The sequence below is a fragment of the Molothrus ater genome, chromosome 1, assembly GCF_012460135.2.
Source record: "Molothrus ater isolate BHLD 08-10-18 breed brown headed cowbird chromosome 1, BPBGC_Mater_1.1, whole genome shotgun sequence".
Classification (NCBI taxonomy): Eukaryota; Metazoa; Chordata; class Aves; order Passeriformes; family Icteridae; genus Molothrus; species Molothrus ater.
Window position 1 is genome coordinate 86,471,244 of NC_050478.2, and position 24,290 is coordinate 86,495,533.

The 24,290-nt window shown below is 39.9% G+C and overlaps 1 protein-coding gene across 2 annotated transcripts in view; it reads left to right on the forward strand.

Moving 5' to 3' along the window:
* FHOD3 (formin homology 2 domain containing 3) overlaps positions 1-24,290 on the forward strand; it is a 377,016-nt gene that overhangs the window by 311,177 nt on the left and 41,549 nt on the right. For both annotated transcript variants that reach the window (XM_054515024.1, XM_036404996.2), the window contains 5 exons: positions 762-1,651; positions 8,161-8,319; positions 16,613-16,795; positions 22,516-22,635; positions 23,136-23,297. In XM_054515024.1, the coding sequence (XP_054370999.1) occupies positions 762-1,651; positions 8,161-8,319; positions 16,613-16,795; positions 22,516-22,635; positions 23,136-23,297 (1,514 nt within the window). The remainder of the gene's footprint in view (positions 1-761; positions 1,652-8,160; positions 8,320-16,612; positions 16,796-22,515; positions 22,636-23,135; positions 23,298-24,290) is intronic.

The window sequence follows — 24,290 nt, forward strand, 5'->3', positions numbered from 1 at the left end:
TTAACAGTGGTTGATGAGCAGTTTGTTCAAAATTATTTTATAGAGGTTCTCATATCATAAACAACTTTTAAAATCTTGCTTATGCTTACACTCTTTGTCCTAAGAATTGCCCTGAGAGCTATACCCTGAGCCTAATTTGGAATTCCAATAGTCTATGTTGTGAAGATGGCCCAGGTACCCAGCCAGGGGGTTCTGAGGGTCTGAAAGCTGCCCTTCCCTAGCCAGCAACGTGGGAGGAGGAGAAGTAAACAGCTACAGGTCAGCCTTGGCATCAGGCAAGGAAGATCTCTTTCATATGATAATATTTTCCTGAGGTTGTTCCAGTACATGGCCAGGTGAAGAATATGATGATAACCTGTTTTGTGTCATTGTCATGATATTTAAGTCCCATTCTGAAATACCAAAGGTTATAAGAATTTATGCACTGTATAAAATGAGCTGAGGTAGTAAGTACAAAATGAAACCTGACACATTTCACGAGAAACCTGAATATTCAAATCCTGAAAGTTATATAGTCCCTACCAAACTACATATTGTTCTCTAGTCCCCTTCCTTTTCTGAGAATTACTCCGAACCCACCAAGATCAGGCCATATCAGTGCTGTATCTTATTTCAAACTTTTCACAGTAACTGTTTCCCTAGTTTAAGAGTATTTGTACATGCATCCCTCATGTGGGTTTTTTTTGTTGGCTGAAGAGTGTTCTTGGTGCTCTGACTTCCTTCCCTTGACTCTTCCCGTCTCTCTGTGTGTGTGATTGCAGGTCCATGGTCACAGACCATTCAGGATGCTGGTGTGAATGAGCAGTGCAGCAACATCCTCAACAACAAGCGGTTTATGCTGGACATGTTGTATGCGCATAACAAAAAGCCCAAAGATGAAGAGGAGAAGGAGCTGGAGGCGAAGGAGGAAAAGAAGGAGACGGAGGAAAGCGAGGAGTCACTCACTAGCCTAGCCAGCAGGATCTCTATTCTTCAGGCCACAAAGCAGGCCAAAGATGAAAGTGTCAAAAAGATGGAGATTGGAAATCTGGACAACCAAGGCAGTGTGAAAGCCTTTGCAGAAAAATTTAACAGTGGTGAGCTGGCTAAGGGGACAGCAGTGCCTGAAGATGAAATCAGTGAACAGGTCCCCGAGAAAACACCAGCCCAGCCAAAGAAGGAATCTGATTACATCTGGGATCAGCTCATGGCTAATCCTCGAGAACTTAAAATCAAGGACATGGATTTTACAGACTTGGGGGAGGAGGATGATGTAGATGTGTTGGACATGGATATGGGTCCTGGGGACTCCCTTGCTCCCCCTCCTCCACCTCCACCTTCTTTTCTGGGTTTGCCTCCTCCACCACCTCCCCCCTTGTTTGGATGTCCGCCTCCACCACCGCCCTCTGGTAATTTATTGGCTCCTCCTCCACTGTTCAGCACTCCTCAGGGTTTAGGGTCACCCCAGGTTTCTCGGGGTCAGCCAGCATTTATAAAGAAGAAGAAAACCATCCGTCTGTTTTGGAATGAGGTACGGCCGTTTGAGTGGCAGTGTAAAAACAACAAACGCTGCAGAGAATTCCTGTGGTCGAAACTGGAACCCATTAAGGTAGACACTTCCAAACTGGAGCATCTCTTTGAGTCTAAATCCAAAGAACTGCCTGTCACAAAGGTACAGCTTGTATTCAGTTTGCTATTTTTCTGCTATTGTATTGGTATTCATTCTGAATTAGATCTAGGTGATTTATGTTGTTTATATCAAACCAGTGGAAATTACTGGATGTGATTCTAGCTTGGCCTATGACAGAAGATATTCCATGGCCTGACACTAGAGATGAGCCTAGGGTGGTTATGTGCCAAGTTGCCCTCCTGTCTCAGGTCTGCCATTTGTGGGATATCACTCCAGCTGGCGAACAGCAACAAATTTTACATTAGATTGTCCATAGCTGAGTGCCAGACGAGATACTGGAATCTGAAAAATTTTCTGTTGCATTCGTAAAAAGGTCACAGCATGGTGATTCATATCTGTGTATTTGACAGTTCTTCACTTGGTAATATTTTCCTAATCATTATGTGGAAAGGTTGGAATATCAGACTGGTTCTGCTGCAAAGAGTCTACACATGTGCTTTGTTCTGAAGGATGGAATTATCAGCTGGACCATGTTTACAGCTGAACTCTGCAGGGGTGTTGGGTTTTTGTTTTATACTGGTGAACAGGCCTATTTAAAATCTTTAATTTATACAATGTGGAAATTTTAGGATAGAAGCTGACACAGGAAATACCTCCACAGCTAGGATTCCCTCTTCCTTAGTATTGTTATAAAATAAACTCACAAAGGCTCATGACACGGCTGTTTAACATTGGAATCAACAGTAAAAGGAACCTTTTTATAGTTACACTTAAGAGGAACTTGAAGTAGCGTTAAAAAAGTTATTAGCCTGAACATTTGTTTTTTGTGGCTACATAAACTCTTTTTCTTCTAAGCAGCATAATTGGTATCAGGGAAACAATTTTTTTTTCCAGTTAAAATGATAGCAAAAAATGTCCATCTCTCTTAAAATAAATGAATGGCTTGTGTGTTTTCTCTGTATGCCTATATGTGTTATAGTAATATAAAAACAGTCAGCACCTTGAATATTTTACTTCTCTTTAGCTAGAGAAAATTGTTACACCTATTATGTGTTATAGATATTGTTGTTTGCTCCTATTCTGGGGAATCTGGATGTCTCACAGTAAAGGTTTTCTGTGTCATTTGCCCAGTTTATTAAGTCAAATTTTTCTAATAGTCATTCTTGATCATCTTGACAAAGTGGAAACATTGGAATTTCTATAATCAAGCTCCCAAGTACCTAGCATGCAACAGGTACATAAAGAGATGGCTCATGTGGTTCCTGCCATTACTGCTCTTAGGTGAATTTCTTTGTAACACAGATGCACGCAAATCTGAAACGTGTGGTGTAGCACCTTTAAAAACACATTCAGCTGATTGTTCATCTGGCCAATGCTGAGATTAATTTCTCTCCCTGATTCCTTTTCTGCCGAGGAAGGAATGCTGGTGACACCGTGGCATGCTACTCCTCATCTCTCTCCCCGTAAATACAAATCTGACACAGATGGTTCATAGATGGAAGGAATGAGAGCATTTTCTTAGATCCATAAAATATTTAATTCCTTGAATTGAATGTGGAATGATAACATATTTGCCATTTCCAAAATTTAGCTTTGTGCTAAGTGCCAGCATTGTAATGGAGTACACTGGCTGATTCCTAATTTTTTATTCTCACATGAAATTTTGATAAAATTTTAAGTTGTTGGAGTTATGACTTGTTTACTTTTCCAGTCAATCATCGTGCACGTTCCCAAACTACCCTTGGCCATTTTCTCTCCCTCACACTTGCTTCTCAAGCCTGCCTGATGCTTTGGCAGAGCTTTTGGCTTCTGGCTGGAAGATGAGTGAGCAGGTTTCTTTGAAATTAGTGCAAGTCTGAGGAATGATTTAGGTGCTTTCCCCTTGGCTACCAATAACTGCTCTCTGCATGAGACATTGTACTTTTGGCTCTCTTTCCACCCTGTCCCATAACACAGACATAGAAGTCTCATTGTCTCATTGCAGAGAAGACAATGGGGACTTAGGAGTACCATAGTAGAGCTCTGTGCAGGCTTTTGAAAATCCTGCCCGGTTTTCGTGAACACCAGCAAATCTTCCAGAGCAGGAGATGGTCCTTAGATCAAGTGAGAGTGGGAATAATTAGGCAGACCACCGAATCCGTAAAAGACTTGAGGTTTGGTACAAAGATTACACTCAAATTAGGATAGCTCTCGATTTTTCCAGACTGCTTGGTTTATTTCCAGAGAGCACATTCCCCGTTGTGTCTAGTTTCTCCTGTCCAATGGCCGCAATCCAAAACAGGTTTATGCTATAATATCGTAAAGTCTGACTCACAGCTCAGTTGGTTCAGCTGAAAAAAAGAGAGTGCAGAGCAACAAATCAGAAGTCAAATCTCTAGATTTCATTTTAAGAGGTGGAAGTAGGTGCATAGAAAAGGAACAGCCCAGAAGGATGAGAGGAAAAGCAAAGTCAGGGTGCATAAAGGGGGGGCTTGGCTCTGTCTTGTGCTTATGCTCTCTCATACAGCTGTAACCAATTTTACTCCAGTTTCTAATCCTTCACTGTGATTTCCACAACACACAGCTATAAACAGCTACTTCCTGGCTCATGAGAAGTTTTTCATTAAACACAATAGACTGTAATAAAATAAAGTGGATTGAAAATTGTAGGATATAATACAGGATTTTGGGGGCTGTGACTGGTGAGAGGAGATTCTTGATTTTAGGAAAACTTATGCCACACTGAGAAACTTGCACATTGATATTATTTAGTGGAGTACCTTTAATTGCAGATGGTTTATTTTTTTAGACTAGAGCACCCTCCATTATATTTGCCAATAGAAGGAGTGATCAGGTATCCCCTCCAAACCAGTGTAGTATTTCCTTCCTTCTCACTCCACTGAACAAAGCAGATATTTTGGCAAAGTACTTCAAAGTGTTTACTTTTCTGTGAAGAGAAGTGAAAACATGCAGACCGTCCTCAATCAAATGCTGTTGTTCAGCCCTTTTACCATCCACTTGGTTTTGCATGAAAGTATTATTTTGCTGATTCATATATACCCTGTGGGATATAATGATCCATCATGTGCCCACAGACATAAAAATTAGTAGGAGAGAAAAAGGAAGGAATCTGTTTTCATGTGCACATGCTTAGACATATTCCTTTTGAAAGGATTTGTTGCAATTTCAGTGAATGCCAAGACAACTCATAAATGTGGAGCAGAATTTCTAAAAAAGATTGCATAGATATCCTGGAAAAAGTCAGTGGCAGCTGAGCGATTCCATTTTACATCTCTTGTATTAAATCCTTGCTAATTGAGATAGAAATAAAATATTTTTTTTAAAAAAATTTAAAAAGCCATCTCACTATTGAGGTAGATTTTTGTGCACTACTTTTGCAGTAGTGCAAAATGCAGACTTTTACAACTTTAAAGGCAGAAGATATTTCTAAATTGATACTCAGTATATATTTGTTTATTTATATGACCACTTGAAAAGTTTTTTATTTTTTTTCTGCTTCCCATATTAATTAACAAAGAGGAATGTTTAAGACTATATTCTCATCAGACTGCAAATCCCTTTCTGTGGGATGGTAATAGGTTTTAAATAATCCATCTGGACTACCCAGTCTTCAGCAGAGGCAAGAGAATGTGGCCAGTTAGGTCTTGTAAAGTGTCTTATAAACACTATAACTGTTAATACATTGCAGAAGTGTTTGTTTTCTAAAGATTATACTAGCTGGTATGTTTGTATTTTATAATTACTTTGCAATTACACATAATAATATAGTATATATAATATTCAGAAGTTCAGGGATCACACTTCATACTGACACATTAAAATATAAAATATTTTATAAATTTATATTTTTATATTTTATATAAAAACAGTGCACTAGTTCACTGTTCCCTCAAGCATTTTAACTCACTCTCTGTTAATGAATTTATAAAGCATAGATTGAAGTCACTAAATATTGTTGTAGAAATTAGTAATTCTAGCTTATTTTAACAGTCAGACACTTCCACCTGTGCAATTTCACTGCAGACAAAAAGCAATTCTTTTCCTAGTGGTCAGGTAGTAAAGTTCATAGTCGTAAAATCTTTCTCTTTTCTTCATCATTTTATTTATTTGGAAAGGATTTCTTTGGAACTCAGACATCATCCCAAGAATGGATTTAAAATCTCTTCAGCCCCTGTTTTTGAGAAGGGTTACCACCCCAACATTTTATATCCCATATGCAGTTCTAGCTGTGGAAAATACCTGCATGCACTCATGCCTGTGCAGCTGATCTGTCTTCAATAACTCGTGGCTCAGGAGTGTGTGCACTGTAGGGATCACAGTGATCCCGGCTGTGAGCATCCTGCGTCCCCCAAATGAATATGTCTGTCCTGTCAGACTTGGGAGCCCAAAAAACAGAGCTGAAGATTTGAGGCTTTCTTACCCATACCACATGTGGGAAGCCTAAATTTAACTCCTTTTCTCTGGCTTTTTCCCTTCTGCATAAATTCTTTGGAGCTGTGTAATTCTGTGCTCCAAAGGACAAGGTAAAAAGTGGTGGTTTTAAAAAGGCTTAGTGCAACACAAACTCAAGAGGAGGCAGTCTCTGGTGAACCCTCTTTGGTCTTCATGTGGTCTTGGCCACTAACTGTGGTCCTGAGAATGTGATTAGTGGCTTGGGAAGTAAAAGTTTCTGCATTAAAAGAGGAGCTGCGTCTCAGATCTTTCAGGTAGTTCCCCAAGAAAAGAGGAGTCTATTATTTAAAAAAGGAAAAATTCCGGAAGGCTTCGGGGATACTTTTAAGCTGTTAAGAAGAGATCAGTTCTGACAGAACTGATAGAAAAACATTGAAAACAAATGTTATCTTTGCTTTTCTAAAATTTATTCTGTTTACTGCAAAATTGTTATTTCTTTTTAAGTTTAAAAAAAACAACCCTCTTATTACTTTCTCAGATCATATACATGTGGTATCCCCTAATTCCTGTAAACAGCACCTGCCTTGAGTCCCATGTGTGTGCAAAAGTTGCACACCTACCACGTTAGTTGTTCTGGTATGATGAAAGGACTGTGGTATCATACAGGTGCTTGGCAGGCTGCAGGAACCAGTGGGCAAACCTCTTCCTGTGCGAGTATGGTTTTGGGCTGTGCCAGAAAAAAGGTATCTTTCAATGATACAGCTGTATTCCCCATTATGGGCTGTCCACAGCTGGAGGTGCTTTGATGAAATCGTATTTACTAACTTCCAATTCAGAAACAGCATGTAGGCCTAGCAGTGGGGTATTTTGTGTCTCAGTGGCTGTGGTGCAGACCCAAAGAAAGCAAAGGTCAAAGCTCAGTAGTCTAAAAAACAATCCTGAGCACAGAGTGAGACTGGAGCAGTAAGTCTCCTCTTGGGCTTTTCCCAAATCCACAAGAGATCAAAGACTGATAACATCAGCATGCAGGACTTCTTCCTACACTGCTGTGCTTGAAGGCATTCCTCAGCCCATCTCTGATAGAGAAAAGGTAGAAGAACCACAGATAATATGCTTACAATGTTCACATCTATGCAAAGAGAGGAAGAAAACCTGAGTATGAGGAGCAGAGTCTCTCACCTTTCAGCTACCCAGCATGATGCACGTTGTTACCAAAGAGACACCTTCTAGCATGAGATGATGAGAGAGAGAAAGAGAGACATGCTGAGGTGTAAAACCAAAGAGCACATTCAACACTACATTATGCCATATAAGTGGATTTTGAGTCACCTTGCATAGTTGGTTCACATTTTGCCACTATGAGGGATGGGGAGAAAGATAAAAAAATTCCTTGGATCTACTCTAGAACAGAATTTAAAGTACATGTTGCCAGTCCTTTGTGATTTTATTATTTTTTGTACTGGAGGTAAGATCCAAGGATATGGATAGTCTCAAATACAACTTTTTAAGAACCGCAAGAGTTGAAATGTTTCTGCATCTATGAAGGACTTGGCAGACATATCATGAGCAGCAAGGTCCTAGAACTTTTCCCTGGCAGCCTAAGGTCATAAAACCAAGCCAGTGCCTCCAGAGAGGCACCTACAGCTCCTTTGCCAGTGTCCGAGGTGGATTTATAACACAGGAGAATGCTAGGAGGCACGTGGGAACTACTCTGTTTCCCAGCCAGACACACAAGTGAGAGAGGGTCCAGATTGGTGCATCGAACAGGGAATTGAACCCTGGAGCCCCTTGGCTGCCCAGCTGCTGCCCCAGCAGGCCTGTGCTGGCCAGTCCTGTTGCATAGCAGAGCTCTGGGTTGGCAGAGGCAGTTTCAGGTATTTTTCAGACTGGCTCCTGCCCCAAACTGCCCTTTTGAGGACTCTGTCAGGCTAGCTCTGCTTTGCACAGCAGTGTTCAGATCTCTGATTGAATCCTGGCAGCTCATGTTGATAGGATAAGGATGTGCTACAAGAATTCAGCTTGTTTTGATGCCTAAAAATAAATTAGGTTTACACTCAGTGTCAGCTTTCTTGAGTGGGGGAAGTCATTAGTGAAAGGAGTGACTTTTCCTTTATAAAACAGATCTGAGGAATAATGACCTTGTTCTATTCTTTACCAAGAAAACTGCTGCAGATGGGAAGCGACAGGAGATCATTGTGTTGGACTCAAAGCGGAGCAACGCCATTAATATTGGCTTGACTGTGCTGCCCCCTCCCCGCACCATCAAGACTGCTATTTTGAACTTTGATGAATATGCCTTAAACAAGGAAGGAATAGAGGTAAGAAAGAACAGTCAATGTCTTCAAGTCTGCATCTTCAATACTTTTTTTCCTCATGTTGCATATGGTACAGGCCAGACTGGCCATGGAAGAAGGAGAAGGGGGTGTATTATGTCATGTCTGAGTGTTGAAATATGGGAAACCAGTGTAGTGGACTCAGAAGCAGGAAGTATCATGATCACTGAGGCATGCTCAGTGATCATGGATTATCTGCTTTGTTTGAGTAGCAATGGTGTTAATTCCTGTCAGGTTTTTCAGAGTATTATCTGAAGCTTGACTGAAATATTGTGAGCAGCAAAACCAGGCAGTGAGTTACTAGGGCTGATGCAACTGGTACAGGGTTTAATAAATTTTATGCCCAGCTAAGCTGTTGGAGTCATTCTAGATTGTATATCTAATGGAAAACAAATACAGAGACTAGTTCTGCCCAGAATAGCATTTCTGTGTTACTGTTGTTTGAAGAAAAGCAGTTGGTATAAAGATTACAGATGATGTAATTTTTACCACTACATGTTTGACTTTGCAGATATTCTTACCAAGATCCAAGATGAGCTCTGTTTATTATTTTTTTTATCAAAACATTTTTCTTCTGTGAAGTGTAAAAGAAGCCTGTGGCTCCACTGTTTTTTTCATTATGGTCATATTCATTTCAATTTTTTTTTCAGTAAGCCTGTATCATCTAGTAAGAGTAATCTGCACAACTACAAATCTCAGTCAGTGGCTCTCAGAAATCAAATATTAATTCACAGTCACCTTTTAGTGGTTTGGCACTGTTTCATTATTTCCCCCTTTCCACCTCCACCTTGCTGACTACAAAAGAAAATGAGAAAAGCTTCCTGGAATGAAAATGGTATCACCAACAGTTGCATGCAAAAGAAATGCTTAAGGCAAAAGATCCTTCTAGTTAGAAGCCAGGGGCTGATTTGTCCCTACTAGAACATAATTTCTTCCCCAAGCTATATTAGTTTTTGCTGTATGCATATTTTACTCATATTATGAAGGTGACAGATCACTCTAACACCAGTAATTATTTCATGACCCAGCCCATGTACCCACCACTGCAGTCTGCAGTACTAAGCTTTAAAATGTTGGAGAGAAGTACCCCTCCAGCCAAGCCCAATTCACAGATCTCAGTGCTGTAGGCAGTTTCCATGCAAAGTCCAACATAAAATGGCTGACAAAGGAGGACAAGTCTTCATTAACTTCTGGGTATCGTCTCCTTAGAATTGTGTCCTTCTCTGGCTTCAGGTGCTCTGCACAGCCCATCCTTTCTACTGCCAACATTTGTCTCTGGTCTGCCCATCTGCCAACCACCTGTTGTGGTGTCCACAGCTGTGCTTTTTACCACCACACCCTCCCTTGGGTGGCCTTTCCATTAGCTGCCAGGAACCCATAATTTAATTTAAAATATATATGAAGGTGGATTTCAATTTGAAGAATTCAAGAAAACAGGAAATTGTACACTATTAATATACTTGCCCAGTGCTAAAGGAAAGGTCTCTGAGGTCTGTCCCCACAGCTTGAAGCTAGGGATGTGAGTAATCCTCATGTGATCATTCAGATATTTGAAATCAAGAAAAAGGGTGAGTGCAGCAGAGCCCAGATACTCTGCACTTTGAGGAGTGAAGTCTTGATTGGTTGGAAAGGATTATGTCATGGAGAAAAGTGCTTTTTGTCCCTCAGTTATATATATTTATTTACTTCTTATCAAGTAAAACCCTACACTGAATGCAAATTTCCTTTTCAATCCCAAATTACATATTTTTCTTACAGCATGTTACAGAGTCAGACCTTTATAGTGAGAGAGGTCTAGATTAAGCTACACAGAACTGGCCAGGTAGCACACAGGTTGGTACAAAAATGCATGTTTGTGAGCCCCACTGTTTTCATCAGATCTCTGCCCCAGTTTTCCATACTGCTCCTTTGGTCTACAATGTAGGCAAGCTTTGCTTCCTGTGTCTCTTCTCTTTATCTGTCTGTTCATTTGCTTTAGCCCTTAACTTAGCACAGAGGGAAGAGAGGTTGTTGTTTCAGTCTGGATTTGTAGAGGTTTTCTGGTTCATATCCATCTAAACATCAGGAAATAATTCGTAGTCACTTTGAATGAATCAGTAATAGTGTAAGAATCAGCTTCATGTATTAAAAAACCCACAGATAATACAGCAATTTGCTATATAATGCAATTGATAGCTTTTCTATGGGGTTGATTGAGGCAGGACTGGTATGGAAAAAAAATGCAATTTGCTTAATAAAAAAATTGTACCACAGTGGATACTCAAAAGCCTTTCTGCACAATAATTGTGCAGATCTAGAAGAGATGTCACATCCAGTAAGCAGAAGAGAGATGTAAAGAGAACAGGAAAATAGATAAGTGCAGTGGCAACATAACCTTCACTGCTAATATTTCAGAGAAGCTACAATTTAGGATCATCTTCAGCTTTTGTCAGATCCAACAAAGGGCAGAGCACCTACAGTGTAAAAAGTCACCTTTGCCTTGGCAGTGAGCTCTGTGCTGTGTCCTTTGCTGAGGAGCATTGTCACTGTCATGTGAGTGTGTGTGTGCCTTTAGTTCTGCACCTCGGTGGATTAAATGGTGCCTTAAAAGTGACCTTAAGGATTCCTTTAAGGACAGTGGACTAAAGCAGTGCTGGCAGTAGTGCTAGCAACAAGCAGGGATGCAGTGGGCTGCAGGCCCAGGTTCATGGTAGCCCTGTTCATCATCTACTCATCCCATAGTTAGAGCACTGGGTCCAGTAGAGCCTCCACTGCTGCCCTACATCTGCTGAATGATGCTTTGCTTTTGACATTGAATTCTTGTTAGTAATCCATACTTTACTTTTTAACTTTAAATATGTAACTAAGTGGAAAAAATACTCCACTTATTTTAAAGCCCTCTGTTCCTAAGTATGTTGCATATTTTTTGGTCTTAAAGCAGTTAGGTATCCCTGAACTGTGAAAAAAGGCAGAAAGTGGGGCCATGACACTAGAAAGGCAGATGTAGTCCACTTAGTATGCAAAGCAGGCACTGTTTGAAATGTATTTTCAAAGGAATGCACATCATGTGTTTGCGAGCATGAGCCAGTCCAACTAAAAAAAAAAATTTTGCCATCTTACATTTGCCAAAGTGTTTGTGTTTTCCTTTCTTTGAAAACTTGGCATTCACTGTGTTCAAACAACCTGGAGCTCACTGCTGAATAAAGAACTGCCTCCTTACAATGGATGAGGTCTTGCTGTGAGTTAAGCAAAAGAGGCAAGCTTAAAATCCTGGCACCTAACTTATATGTATCAGAGGCAACTGCAAGAAGGGAGTCCAATAAACAAGTCCTTGGTGCTTGTCTGTAGAGAAGGAAATGAGTGGATCCCTCTATAAAAGGTTGCTTAGTAAGGAAATGTGGACCAAAATCAAGCAATACCAAAGACTATGGTTAATTCAGCAGATTAAAATTAGGGTAATGCTGTGAGGAAATTAGCATGGTTTGTTTTCTGCTTTACAATATGTCTTTGTGATGCTACACAATGTTGATTGCATTAGTAGGTATAGCTTTTTAATAAATCTTTGAAATGAAAAAAAAAATCTCTCTGGGCGCAGTACCCTCCATACCCAGGTGTGCTACACCCTGCCTACCCATAATAAGTAACTTGAAGTATTGGTGTCTGGAATGGCTAGATTGCCCTGTGATGTAAAAAAGGGTAAGAAGTGAGAACTTGATGTTAAAAAGCCAGACTGTGATATGTATAAAGAGAAATCAAAATTTGATTTTTGTAAACAAGTAAGGTATTTACATTTTTATTCTGATCATTGACATGGTGCATCAACATTTGCAGTTTCCGATTTGTTTGTCTAATGCTTTGTAAGAGTGTGATATTTCAAACCATGCTAGCTTATGTGACCTGAAAGAACACCTTTTTTCACAACTCTAGACAGAAGAGAGAATGGCCTCAGTGGTGCCTTGCTGACCCACAGTCAGCATATCACAGCCCTAATATGTTTCAGACTGTATTAAAAAAAAAAAAAAAAGGCCACACTTTCTCTCCTTGCAGCGAACGAAAACATAATCTGCAGTTCCTGTGACCAGCAATGACATGTTCATGTATTTCTGTAGAGAGCTGAGGAAGAGGACTGGTCTGAGGTATCAGATCCCGGTTTACAGGGATGGTCATCAGCATTTTAGATGTAATTCTTTCTCAGAATTTGATCATTTTTGGAAGAGTTGTAATAAAATTAGTGCAGGCAGCTTCCCTTACAGTGAAGTTCTGACCTTCATATGCTGTTACATTTCTTAGAGTTTCAGCAGGTAGTGCGAACCAGCAATGGGTCTTGTTAACAGCAGCATGGGAAGCTGAAATGTGAGACTGCCTTTCAGGAGCTGGATTGTCTTCTGAGGCCTGTCAAATATCTGATGAGATACCCACTAACATGTACTTGGTGATGCAGCTTACGTATTTGTAGTCCTCAAGCCACAGAAAGCTTTGGGCACAACAACAACAAGCAGATATTTGAGTTACTGTTTTCTTTGGCTGTTGTTCACCTGGTAAGATCAGGTGAAACCAAACAACAAAGATGAGACACCCCTGCAACCTCATCATCACTGAGAAGCCCCAGTATCTCATGAAAGAGAAAACTTAAGCACCTAATTTCCTCAGAGGCACTGGGCTATTCACCATCACTGCTTAGGTGCTTCCTTGCATCCCACACTGAGGTCCATCACCCTCAGCCATATGTTGGTTTTGTAAGTCCTCCCTCTTAGGAACTTTTGGAGATTATACCTCACGGTGGCAGAGTCCAGGAAATAAGCAGTTTGATCCCTTCGCTGGAAGTTCAAGCAGGTGGCTGAGTCTGGCAGCAGAATAATTGGGGTCCATTATCTCATGGGAAAATTGCTTATTTTCCTAAATTATTTGCACACATATTTTCCTCAAAACATAAGACTCTGGCCCAAACAGTTTTGTGAGAATGCATGAAGGTGAAATACGTTTGTCACATGTACTAGAGATTAGTAGCATGTGGTTTATTGATAAGCTGTTCTCCTTTCATTGACCTGAAGGCTGCTGACACCACCTCAATTACAAGAAAAGACTGAGGGAGCTGGGCCTGTCCAGCCTGGGGAAAAGCAAACTCAGAGTATTTTAAGTATCTGAAGGGAGGGTCAAGAGGATGCATCCAGGCTCTTCTCTGTAGTTCCTAGCAACAGTACAAGAGCAATGGGCAAAAACTGATGCACAGGAAGTTCCACCTGAATGTGAGGAAGAATTTCTTTACTGTGCAGGTGACTGAGCACTGGAACGACGTGTCCAGTGGAGTCTCCCTCACTGAAGATATTCATAAACCGTCTGGTTGCAATCCTGTGCCATGTGCTCTGGGATGGCCCTGCTTGAGCAGGGAGCTTGGATCAGTAGTCCCACTGTGGTCCCTTCCAACATAACCCACTCTGGGATTCTGTGTACTGGGAAGAGCAATATGAACTAATGATTGGACTCTAAGTTGTTTGTGATTTAATGGTCACATCAGGTGCCAGTAACCTGTTGCCCTGCTGTGATTTTATGCTACTTTTAATGTTAGGGTTTGTTTTTTTTTTTTCAAAAAATAATAGAAATAAAAACTAAAATAATAAAAAAGTGGCAGATGGTGTACTCATCAGTTTCCAGCACCAAACAAATGGCTCAAATTAGTCACAGAGTGGGAATCAAGAAGAGGAGCATTTCTCTACTTGCTCAGGGGCACACCAAGGATGATGACCAGCAGGATCAGAATCATTTGCCCAAACAGGTTCAGGAGTGCTGGTGTAGGTCATTGTTATGGGGACACTTGCACCCTGGATGGTGTGAGACCTGCCAGCAGCTCTGGCCCCACCAAGGCAGGGCTTTCAGCAGCAGGGCTGATCCTCAGCAGCTGGCACCACAAGCACAGCCTCTTTTGTTTGGCATCCCCTGTTTCACAGAGTATGGTATGCAGCACAGCAGTCTTGCAGAACTTGGACTAGAATTCTTTTTGTCAGCTCCATCTATCTTGTGATGTTTATATAAAGCTCAAGGAGGAGGAGAGTCCCTTTGGAAATAAAGCTTACTGTTTCTTTGCTCTTTTTAAAATGCCCCAAAGCAGTGTAAAATCTGGAGTGAAGGCATTACCCCACCACAAAATACTTGTGGGATCCCTGAGCAGCTGCCAAAATCCTAGTTATTTGTAGGAGGCAGTTGAGAATACTGCTGCAGCGTTAGCCTTCAAAAATGCATCAGAAGCATTTTTACACCCATCACATGGCTACTGCTAAACTCTCCATGTATGGATGTCCAATTTGATCCTATTTGCAAGCTGCCCTGTCTCAGCTGAGGGTGTGTCTTCCTCTTGTGGAAGAGAGGAGTAGGCACTAAGATGCCTGACTCCTTCAAGGGACACTGCAAAGAACCTTTCTTTATGAGTTTCAGGCTCAGTCTGGGATTTTTTTCAGACTTTTTTATGTGAGTATTGATTCAGCACTGAGATCATAAAGCAGCTAATTAGAAATCTAGTTTTACGTTAGGTATGACCCAAGTTACAGATTTTAGCATGTCTAGGTGGATGGATGGATGGATGGATGGATGGATGGATGGATGGATGGATGGATGGATGGATGGATGGATGGATGGATGGATGGATGGATGGATGGATGGATGGCACATCTCAAAATCAATACACAAATGCTGTCATTTGAAACACGTGTACATCAGAATATTTTCCAAGCAGTCCTTTCAGGCTCAGGAAAAGCACCAGAGTGTATTGAGGGATTTTCCTCCTCTTTATTTTTTTTTTTCCTTAAGATATTAATTTATTTAGGTGGAATCTTGAGTGTCCAAGCAAGGAGGCTTTTTTTTGTTTTTGTCATTGTTTATAACAAAGAGCAAGAGAGAGAGGCAACATTAACAGAAAAAAATTCTTCTTTTTAAATGTTTATGGAAGTCAACAGAAGAAAATGGACAGCAATAGAAATGCTGTGGCTGAAATTAAATAAGTCCCATTTCAACAAATTGAACCTTATTTGCCTGCTTTACTTTTGTTCTTTGTCTGATTGACCAGGAGAAGTCCCTTGCTTTCTATCCACACTTAGCTCCAGTGCTGTACAAACAGCCAGGGAAACTTTCAGAACTAGAAGGGGGCAGTTGTGCTGCTTTGATAAATTGGCTATGTCCAGTGCTGGAACAAGGCTGTAGTTTGGATTGGCAGGTCTGATAGCTCTTTGGCTGTATTTTTATTATTCTCTCCTCCCCTTCAAAACAGCCTCTATCATTATAGACGGCTACAGCAAAAACATGTCATTCCTGAGATGAATAAACATAAGTTGTGTTAGAAATCTGCTTTGCTTTAAGGAGGCATTGATCAGTACGGCAGAGACCTCAACTTATCTGATGCCTTTATGTTTTGATTTTCTTTTTTATTTTGAAGTGCATTTATTGTGTTAAAAAGTGATTAAGAAGCAATACCTTAGAGAGCAATAATTTCAGAAGGAAAGCTGACACATTTAAGCAAGTCTGTAAAATTCATGACTTAAAGGGAAAATTTAAATTTTTTGTACCACACTGACAGCAGAAACTGAAAATACTGAGATCCGTTTTCAAATAAAAAGAAAAAAAGGCCATATGTTATGCAATGCATAATTCAGCTTTAAATTCAATGTGTGTTCCTTTGGAAGTTGTCAGTTAGGGTGAAATCTTTAAGAGTGACCTAGTAAGCTGTAATAGTTTCCATGTTCCAAAAGAAAAACAAAACAGACTAAACAAAAGTAAGAAATGATGGGGACAGCAAGGGACGGGAGTCTTCAAGTTATTCCTGTATACTTAAAATTGTGCTAGAAGATTTGTAGATATTGGGACTAAAAGGGACCTTAAAGTCTAGTCTGACTTGCTGTAAATCATAGGCCACAAAACTGTTCTCCTTCTACCCTTACTTCCTCATGTAATTTACAAAAAGATATTAAGTTCTGACTTAAACATATGAAAGTTGATGAGATCAGTCCTAACCAATTTCCTTTCATGCCCTTCAGTGTTTCATCCCATGATTAGCCACTTACTATCTACTGAATACAGATTTTAAAAAAATAAAAATTTCAATCCAGATACATTTTTAAACAAACTGCAGGTGTGTGAGATAGCAGTCCTTGTTTTGTGCAGTGGATTAGTTTTGGTTGCTGCTGTACTGTCCTAATTTAACAGCCAAGGACTCCAGGACTTCTACTGTGGCTGCTGTTGGGTCACAGAGCAACCAGCCCTCACACTCCTCTCAGCCCCACCACTGATGTTTGCCTTTTGGCTCCCTGTACAGAAAATCCTGACCATGATCCCCACCGAGGAGGAAAAGCAGAAGATCCAGGAGGCCCAGCTGGCGAATCCCGATGTCCCCCTGGGCAGCGCTGAGCAGTTCCTTCTCACCCTCTCCTCCATCAGCGAACTCTCCGCCAGGCTCCAGCTCTGGGCTTTCAAGATGGACTATGAGATAGTGGAAAAGGTGAGGAAAAGCACAGGGATGGGTGGAGACTCTTCCGAGGCTTTGCTTAATCTTTCCCTGACCTTGGTATTATATGGACATTTTGAGGAAATGGTAAATGGGTCACTTTTGTTTCAGTGGCCAAGCAGGAAACAGCTAAACTGATCCTTCATAATCTCTTCCTTCTATAAAAGAAAATTAGGAGATTATGTCTTCCTTCCTTTAATTAGTCACTAATGATATTGAAACAAAGAAGAGGGCTAAATCTCTGCCACATCTTCTCCAGATGTTGTTTTTCAGGAAATTACTTTTGAGCAATGAGAATTTTTCTTCCATAAAGATTGAGTAAGGACTACCATATTCAGTCTTATATCATGAGAGCATTGATCTTACATCTATTTAAACTAAGGAAAACACCATCCATTACGGTTCTTTTTGTTTATAGCTCTCAAAATTCTAAACAAAAGATAAGACAGTTCAGCTCAGTCACACACAGTTGTTGCCACCTTCTCCATGGCTGGCATTCATTCAAAGAACACTGTTATTGGGGTGTCCGTCAACATGATGAATCATGGGCACAAATTTTTAAAAAGTGGAAAAAAATTTGGTGCATAGGTGAGACAGAATGAAACTATGATTTAGTTTACTTGAAACAGATTTCAGGTACTTGCTGCCTTTCACAAGGTCTTTCAAGAATCTCTGCACAGGAGCTTCCTTTTTGCTGCACTTGTGGTGCATACCCCTGGCATTGCCATTAAAGCAGCTCTCTCCTCTGCATATTCGTTTTGTATCTGCGCACATAGATGTGTATTGAAAAATCAGTATAACTGTGTGATATGGATTCTAAAAAGTGAAACGTGAAAAAAGTTTCACATGCTTGTGAAAATTCCTTACGTTTACGTGGCAATGGTTATTTAATGAGTTGCGCGACAGTGGATTGATTTGCAGGTGATACTGTCAAGATTACTCAACATTTATTTAATTTTCTTAGATGTTAGGATATGCAATCACACAAATACTCAGAATTTTTACTGGAATGTTTTAGTATTAGCCATTTACATTTCTGACTTGTATAGCAAAATACTTGTATCTGGCATGAATACTTTTTTGCCAGTTCGTTCTGTTTTGTTTTCATTTTTTTTCACTCTGGTGCAGCTATTTATTCTGCTTTGAAGCTACCACAAGGCTAAATTGTACCTTTCATGTAAGCTGAGTTAGCAGTACTTACTAATCTCTGCATATACCTAGAATTTCTAGGGTCCTCTCAATCAAAAAGCAACATTTGAAGCACCACTAAAAGCTAAAGAAATTCTGAGTTTACTTTTGCCACAAAGTTAATTTATTGCCAGCTAAAATTCATGTAGAATGCATGCTAGTACAAAATGTCTCAAATACTTAAATTACTCAGAGAAGCAACAGCTGTAGGGAAGACAAAACCAACATTTTTGTCCCTGTTTCAAGGTAGATGGGACTAAGCACAGTACTTACCATAAAATGCTAGAGGAAGTAACATGTGATAAGTGTGATAAAGTATGAGAAGCATGTGATAAGCCTAGCAGAGAAGCATAGATAGGACAGACAGCCTGGATCTTGGGTGAGGACAAAGAAACAGGATCAGACGTCAGGAGTGCAAGGCAGAGTGAGCACCTGGGTGTCTCCAGTTACAAAAGGTTAAGGTCAGAGTTCCAGGTAATCAGTAAATGTACATGTTATTTGGACTGAAATAAGATACTGTGATACTCAGTTTTAAAAAAATGAAGTAATTTGCATTAGTGATTATGATGATAAAAGAGACCCTTGAGCTGCTTACATTCTTCTATTCTTGAAACTATGTTTTTTCAGAAGATCTATCTGCAAAAGGGCAAACACTTCATGAAACATAGGTCCCAGAATCACTTAAGTCCACAGCTTTGCCTTTCTTTTTTTGTCCAGGCATTTGCTTGATCTTTTCTTTTTGATTCTTATTTTGTAATAAGGAAAATTCATAGCAGTTCAGAATGCACTCATATTATTTACCAAGTCCCACATACATTTTATGTAAGATATGAGTGCTATTATTTCCATGAGGCTGGAAGTTTTAGATGGTCCCTGTTACCATCAGTGTGAAATACCTGAGTTATTGGTAAGACCAGGCTTCTCATACGTGAGACTCTTCTGCTAACCTGCCAAGAACAGAGTTCTGCCTAAGTAGCTTTTAGCTTCATCTCTGACAACCTGAAAGAAAAGAATATTAATTGTTCAAGAAATGGGTTAAGTGATACATTGTTTATGTTCATTAAAAGCTTTTCAGGCATAATAAGAGAAATAATCTTTCTTAGCTTGAATTTAATTAACTGAAGCAAGTAGGGGTACATTTGTAGGGAGCATCCTCAACCTGTGAGGAGCTGAACTGGATGAATAAATATTCACTCTTTGCTCTCTATAGAATATTTAAAATGAAAGAAAAATGAATGAGTGTTAACTTAAATGTTTACCAAAGGTCATTAGCAGAACAGTAATTTCCCTCTCCTTTCTTTTGAGATCCTAGTTTAAATGCACAGACAGAAGAGGTTAAAAAATTGCACTGTGTTGCTACTCATTCCTCATATGAAATTACTTATGATGCAGATATTGTCAAATTCTGTTATCTCAAAGGGGCTGTAAAGGTCTTAAAAAAGGAATAGAAAAAAAAAGAATAGGAACTTTGGGGTTTTTTAATTAAGATCACTGCAGACAAATATATCCTTTTTGCTGACAACTTAAAGGATCACAAAATTAATAAAAGCAGGTGTAGAAATGAAAAAAGTACAATGAGTTGAGTTCATTTGTGCATGTCCATCAAACATTGAATCAGGCTGTCATGGTTTGACACTGGCACAATGCCAGTGCCCCCATGAAGATACCCTCTCCCTGGTAGCTGCTGTGAGATGTGACCAGGAATAAGCAAAGCAGGCTCTTACTTAGGAAAGAAAAGAACCAGAACTTTATTAACTACTCTACAACTACAGATAAAAGGAACACACATAGGAAAAATGAAAACCTTACAAATACATTTTCTCCTCCCCCCACCAAATTCCCAATACAATACATCTATTCCTTAAATCACCAACTCTCGGTCCAGCACCACCTTTTAGACAATCAATCCTCACAGTGCTCTCACCACTGAACACGGACCAGAGCTGCTTCTAGGGTTGTCTTTTAAGGATGCTCTGTCCCGATCCAAAAAAGGCACAGTCTCTCCTTTGGGACACCTGTCCCCCCCATATTTCTTCACCCCCTGGGGCCGAGGGGCACCAACACTGAACCCTCTTGGTTCTGAGGCCATTGCCTCCCCCTAGAATGCAGTCTCTGTATCACAAGGAACATGGTTCTGTCCATGACTGTACAAAAAGAGTCCAGCAAAAGCCACTCCATCATCTCTTCCCACTAGGATTCTTCTCTACTCTTCTACTATCTCTCGCTCACCCAGACCTCTCTCACACTTGCACATTCCTTCCTCATCTTCCACTCTATCTTCTAGGAGAGGTCAATGATCTGTAAAGTTCTCATTCTCTGCAAAAGGGGTTAAAAGCTCCTACAAGCGGCCGGCTGAACCCCCCCTTCTTCCTCCCAGCCGTGCTGCCGGCACAGGCCCGTGTTTATCAAGTTTCAAGGTTTCCTCTCTCTCTCTCTCATTCTCTCTCTCTCTCTCTCTCTCTCTCTCTCTCTCTCTCTCTCTCTCTTCCACCCTTCCACCCCGGGCTCAGGCCTACCTCTCCCGGCCTCATGGCTTTCCCCTCCCCCTGCCCAGCCAGCAGCTGGGCCGGGGGAGAGACCCGAACTCTTTCCCGCCTGAAACCCAAGAGAGCCTCCCAGGGGAGAGCTCTGCTTTTAACCCCGTGTTCTCAGAGGCGGGTCCATGTCCCAATGGCCAGGTTAAATGCCAATATTAAAGCCTGAATATCCATTGGCCCAAAACACAGCATCCCAAAAAACACATTTCCTGTCAAACCACCACACAGGCATTATAAGATGCCTTTCAGAAAAATTCTGGACCAATCTTCAAATTTCATTCAAAACTAATTTTTAGCTGAAAAATATAAATGTGGTATCCAAGGATATGAGGTAGCTCTACCTTATCTATCTGCCTTCTTTAGGTAGAAGGTGAGTTTTATAGGAAAAAAGAGTGGGTAAATTTGAAAAAATCAGAAATTTGTCTGATTGTTCAGTATCTTGCACAGTTTTTTAATTGTTTTTTAATCCTACAATAAAATAAGAAATAAAGAGTAATTATAAATGTGTACTATATGCAAAAAAGTGTAAGATTAGATAACTTGTCTAAATAGCTCAATGAAGGGCTCAGTATGGCCTGGTTTAGAACCCTCTTATGCCACCTTCTTATTCACCTGGAGAATGTTTTAAATCAGTCTCTTAGCAATGTTTTTTGGCAGGTTCAAAATTGAGCTAAATGAAATAGTTCAGAAGCCCATGTTTACCACAGATTCAGAGCAGTTTGAGTCATCCTATAATGCAACAAAACAAACTAAATCAACTCTGACTTTAAAGCAACTCAAAGAATACTGTGCAGCAGTATCATTTTAATTCACTTTGATAAAGTCTTGTATTATTTAGCACCTCTCCTCTGATGTATAAACTACTTAGCTCGCTATCATCTCTTAATTTGTCTCGAATTTTCCATATTCTTTTCAAGAGACAAATTTTTCTGTAGGGACTAGAAATATATTCATTCATCTTTTATGGCAAAATATCACTACAGTTGTTGAAGAAACCATTGTGTGTCTCCAAGAAAGTGAAATTCTCAATTACTTTGCCTCTTGGTCTAAAATAGCAGCTTAATTTTGGCTTCTTGGCTCATAAAGAGTATAACAATATGGGAAATTGGGAAAAAAGTCTCCCTGCCCATGGCACCAGGGGTGGAACTAGATGATCCTTAGGTCTTTTCCAAAACAAACCTTTCTATGATTCTGTGAAAAGAATGCTGCTCACGGATGTTAGAATGGCATTTGAAGATAGAAACAATGTGAACAGTTAGTGTGCATACAAAGTAAATAACCCTGGGCCTCACACAGAGACAGAAATAAGTTCTGACAACTCAATTACCCTCTCTTTCTTTGAACTCTCTGGTGCAGTTCACTTCCTGAGGTAATGGAATAGAATTTATGATTTCAAGCCTTACCAGTATGCACATCTATATTCAGATAACATGTGTAGGTGGAAGATACATTAAATTAAAATATTGAAATGAGACTATTTGTAAAGCTTGATGTTTACAGCAGATTTTTTTTTCAGTTTTAAATTCTCACAAGCACAAAACCATATCTAAAACACAGAAATGTCTATTGTTTCAAGAAAGCTGTAGGGTCAAGCTAAAAATTTTAAGTCAGCAAGGTTTCTAACTTTTTTAATTTGTTGTTCAAAGATTAGAAAAAAATACTTATAACAAGTTTTTTTTTAAGTTGGGGTTTGGGTGTGTTCATGGATTTAACTGAAATGCAGCAGCATTCTCCTGTTTGGAACCACAGGATAGTCCCCAGGACAAGTAAGGCAGTTGCATACATAAAGGAACAACAGTAGGAAAATATTTTATGTACTTTTTTTGCTGTCCTTGCATGTGATTTATTAGCTGGAACATGGAAGAAAGCCAACACACATGGCCAGTTTACACTCTGCAAGACGCCAGTTCAGGAACTTTTTGCAGTAATTAATCTAAACCATAGAATTAAAAACTAACCTTCACTTTCTTGTTTCTGTTCTTATGGTAGGAAGTTGCAGAACCACTGCTAGACCTGAAGGAGGGAATGGACCAACTGGAGCACAATAAAACTTTGGGATTTATCCTTTCTACTCTGCTAGCCATTGGGAACTTTCTGAATGGAACCAATGTAAGTCTGATGTCCCAGCATTTCCCCTGCAGCTTTTTACCTTCAAAAATACAGAAGTCAAAATCATTGTGAAAATTGCAACCCGCTATTTATTTTGTACCAGAAAAGTAATTTAGGGAATATAACATGCTTTTATTCTGTGTTGGGGTGTTTTGTGTTGTGTCTAACCTCTTTCAGCATAATCTGAAGGAAATGTGGAGCTAAGCACTGTTCTAGTGTAACTCCCTTAAGTGTAGTATTGATGCTTTGTATTCAAAGTGTGAGAACTATGTCGTGGGTCATTTCACTGCAGATGAACTGATTTTAGGCCTAATCTTCAGCAAGTTAAAAATTACTGAAAGCAATGAGTTTCCTCTCCTGTAGGATTCTTCTTCTTTCCCCTCTGCCCCTGACTGGTCATCATTTTTGTCTACTAGTCTACATGAGAAGGAGTAAACATTTTATTTTTAGTGTCTTTTTTTTTAATGTCTTTATTTTTAATGTCCTTTTTTTCATTGCAGGCCAAAGCTTTTGAGTTGAGCTACCTCGAGAAGGTTCCAGAAGTCAAGGACACAGTGCACAAACAGTCCCTCCTGCACCACGTCTGCACTATGGTGGTAGAAAAGTTCCCAGACAGCACTGATCTTTATTCAGAGATCGGGGCCATCACTAGGTCAGCCAAGGTATGTCCAGTAGGTAAATACATCTCTATGTGCATTTTTTATAACACCTCTTTGAAGTGAAAGATTTAAGATTTTATTCTATTCTCTTCTTTGATTTTTTGATCCTCCCTGGTTGCAGCACTATTTATAAATATGTGTTCATTGTGTCATTTGCACTGAGTTTCAAAGATGCCAGTACTCCCTCTTCTGAACTTTATTTTTGCCTGTCACAAGGCTCCGTCATCAGTGCACTCTTAGGCAGCCATTGGTTGTGACAGCCATGTTAATGTTATGTACATTATTAATGTACATAACTATTAGGAACTATTTTCAAGTTAAAACTTCGACCAGTATCTTCAGGTTCATTTATTCTGTGGCTTGGGGGAATCTCGTTTATAAAGCAGATGCCTGATTGTATTTTAAATCCAATGGAAGGAATAAATTTTTTCCTAATAAAATTTGTCTCTAGAATTAAGAGTCCTTGAAATACTCGGTTTAACTCACAGAATCACAGAATTGCTGGGGTTGGACAGGACCTCAGCATATGACTTAGTCCAACCCCGTGCTAAAGCAGGTTCACCTAAAGCAGGTTGCAGAAGAAAAGTCCAGGTGGGTTTTGAGCATCTCCAGAGGATCTCTTGAGATCTCCTTAGGAGTTAGGGAACATAAATAGAAATAAAGGAATCTTGTCAAAAATGGTAATTCCCTGGTTAATGCATAGGTCTGGTCAATGGCTCAGTATGGTATGGAAATTATAACTGCTATGACCAGGCATGATAGGAACACTGTAAACTCACTCTTGAATCTCTCAGAGTGCAAAATTTCATTAATAACCCTTAAAAATAGTACATTGCTTGATTAATGGAGTAAACATGGGAGATAGCAAACATAAAAATTCTCTTTAGGAGTCATGTCTCATGGAAATGGTAATAATTACAGCAGATAATTATTGTCCTTCTAGTCTGGTGTCTTGATTAAGACAGTGGCCAATACCAGCTGCTTGACAGAAGAGCA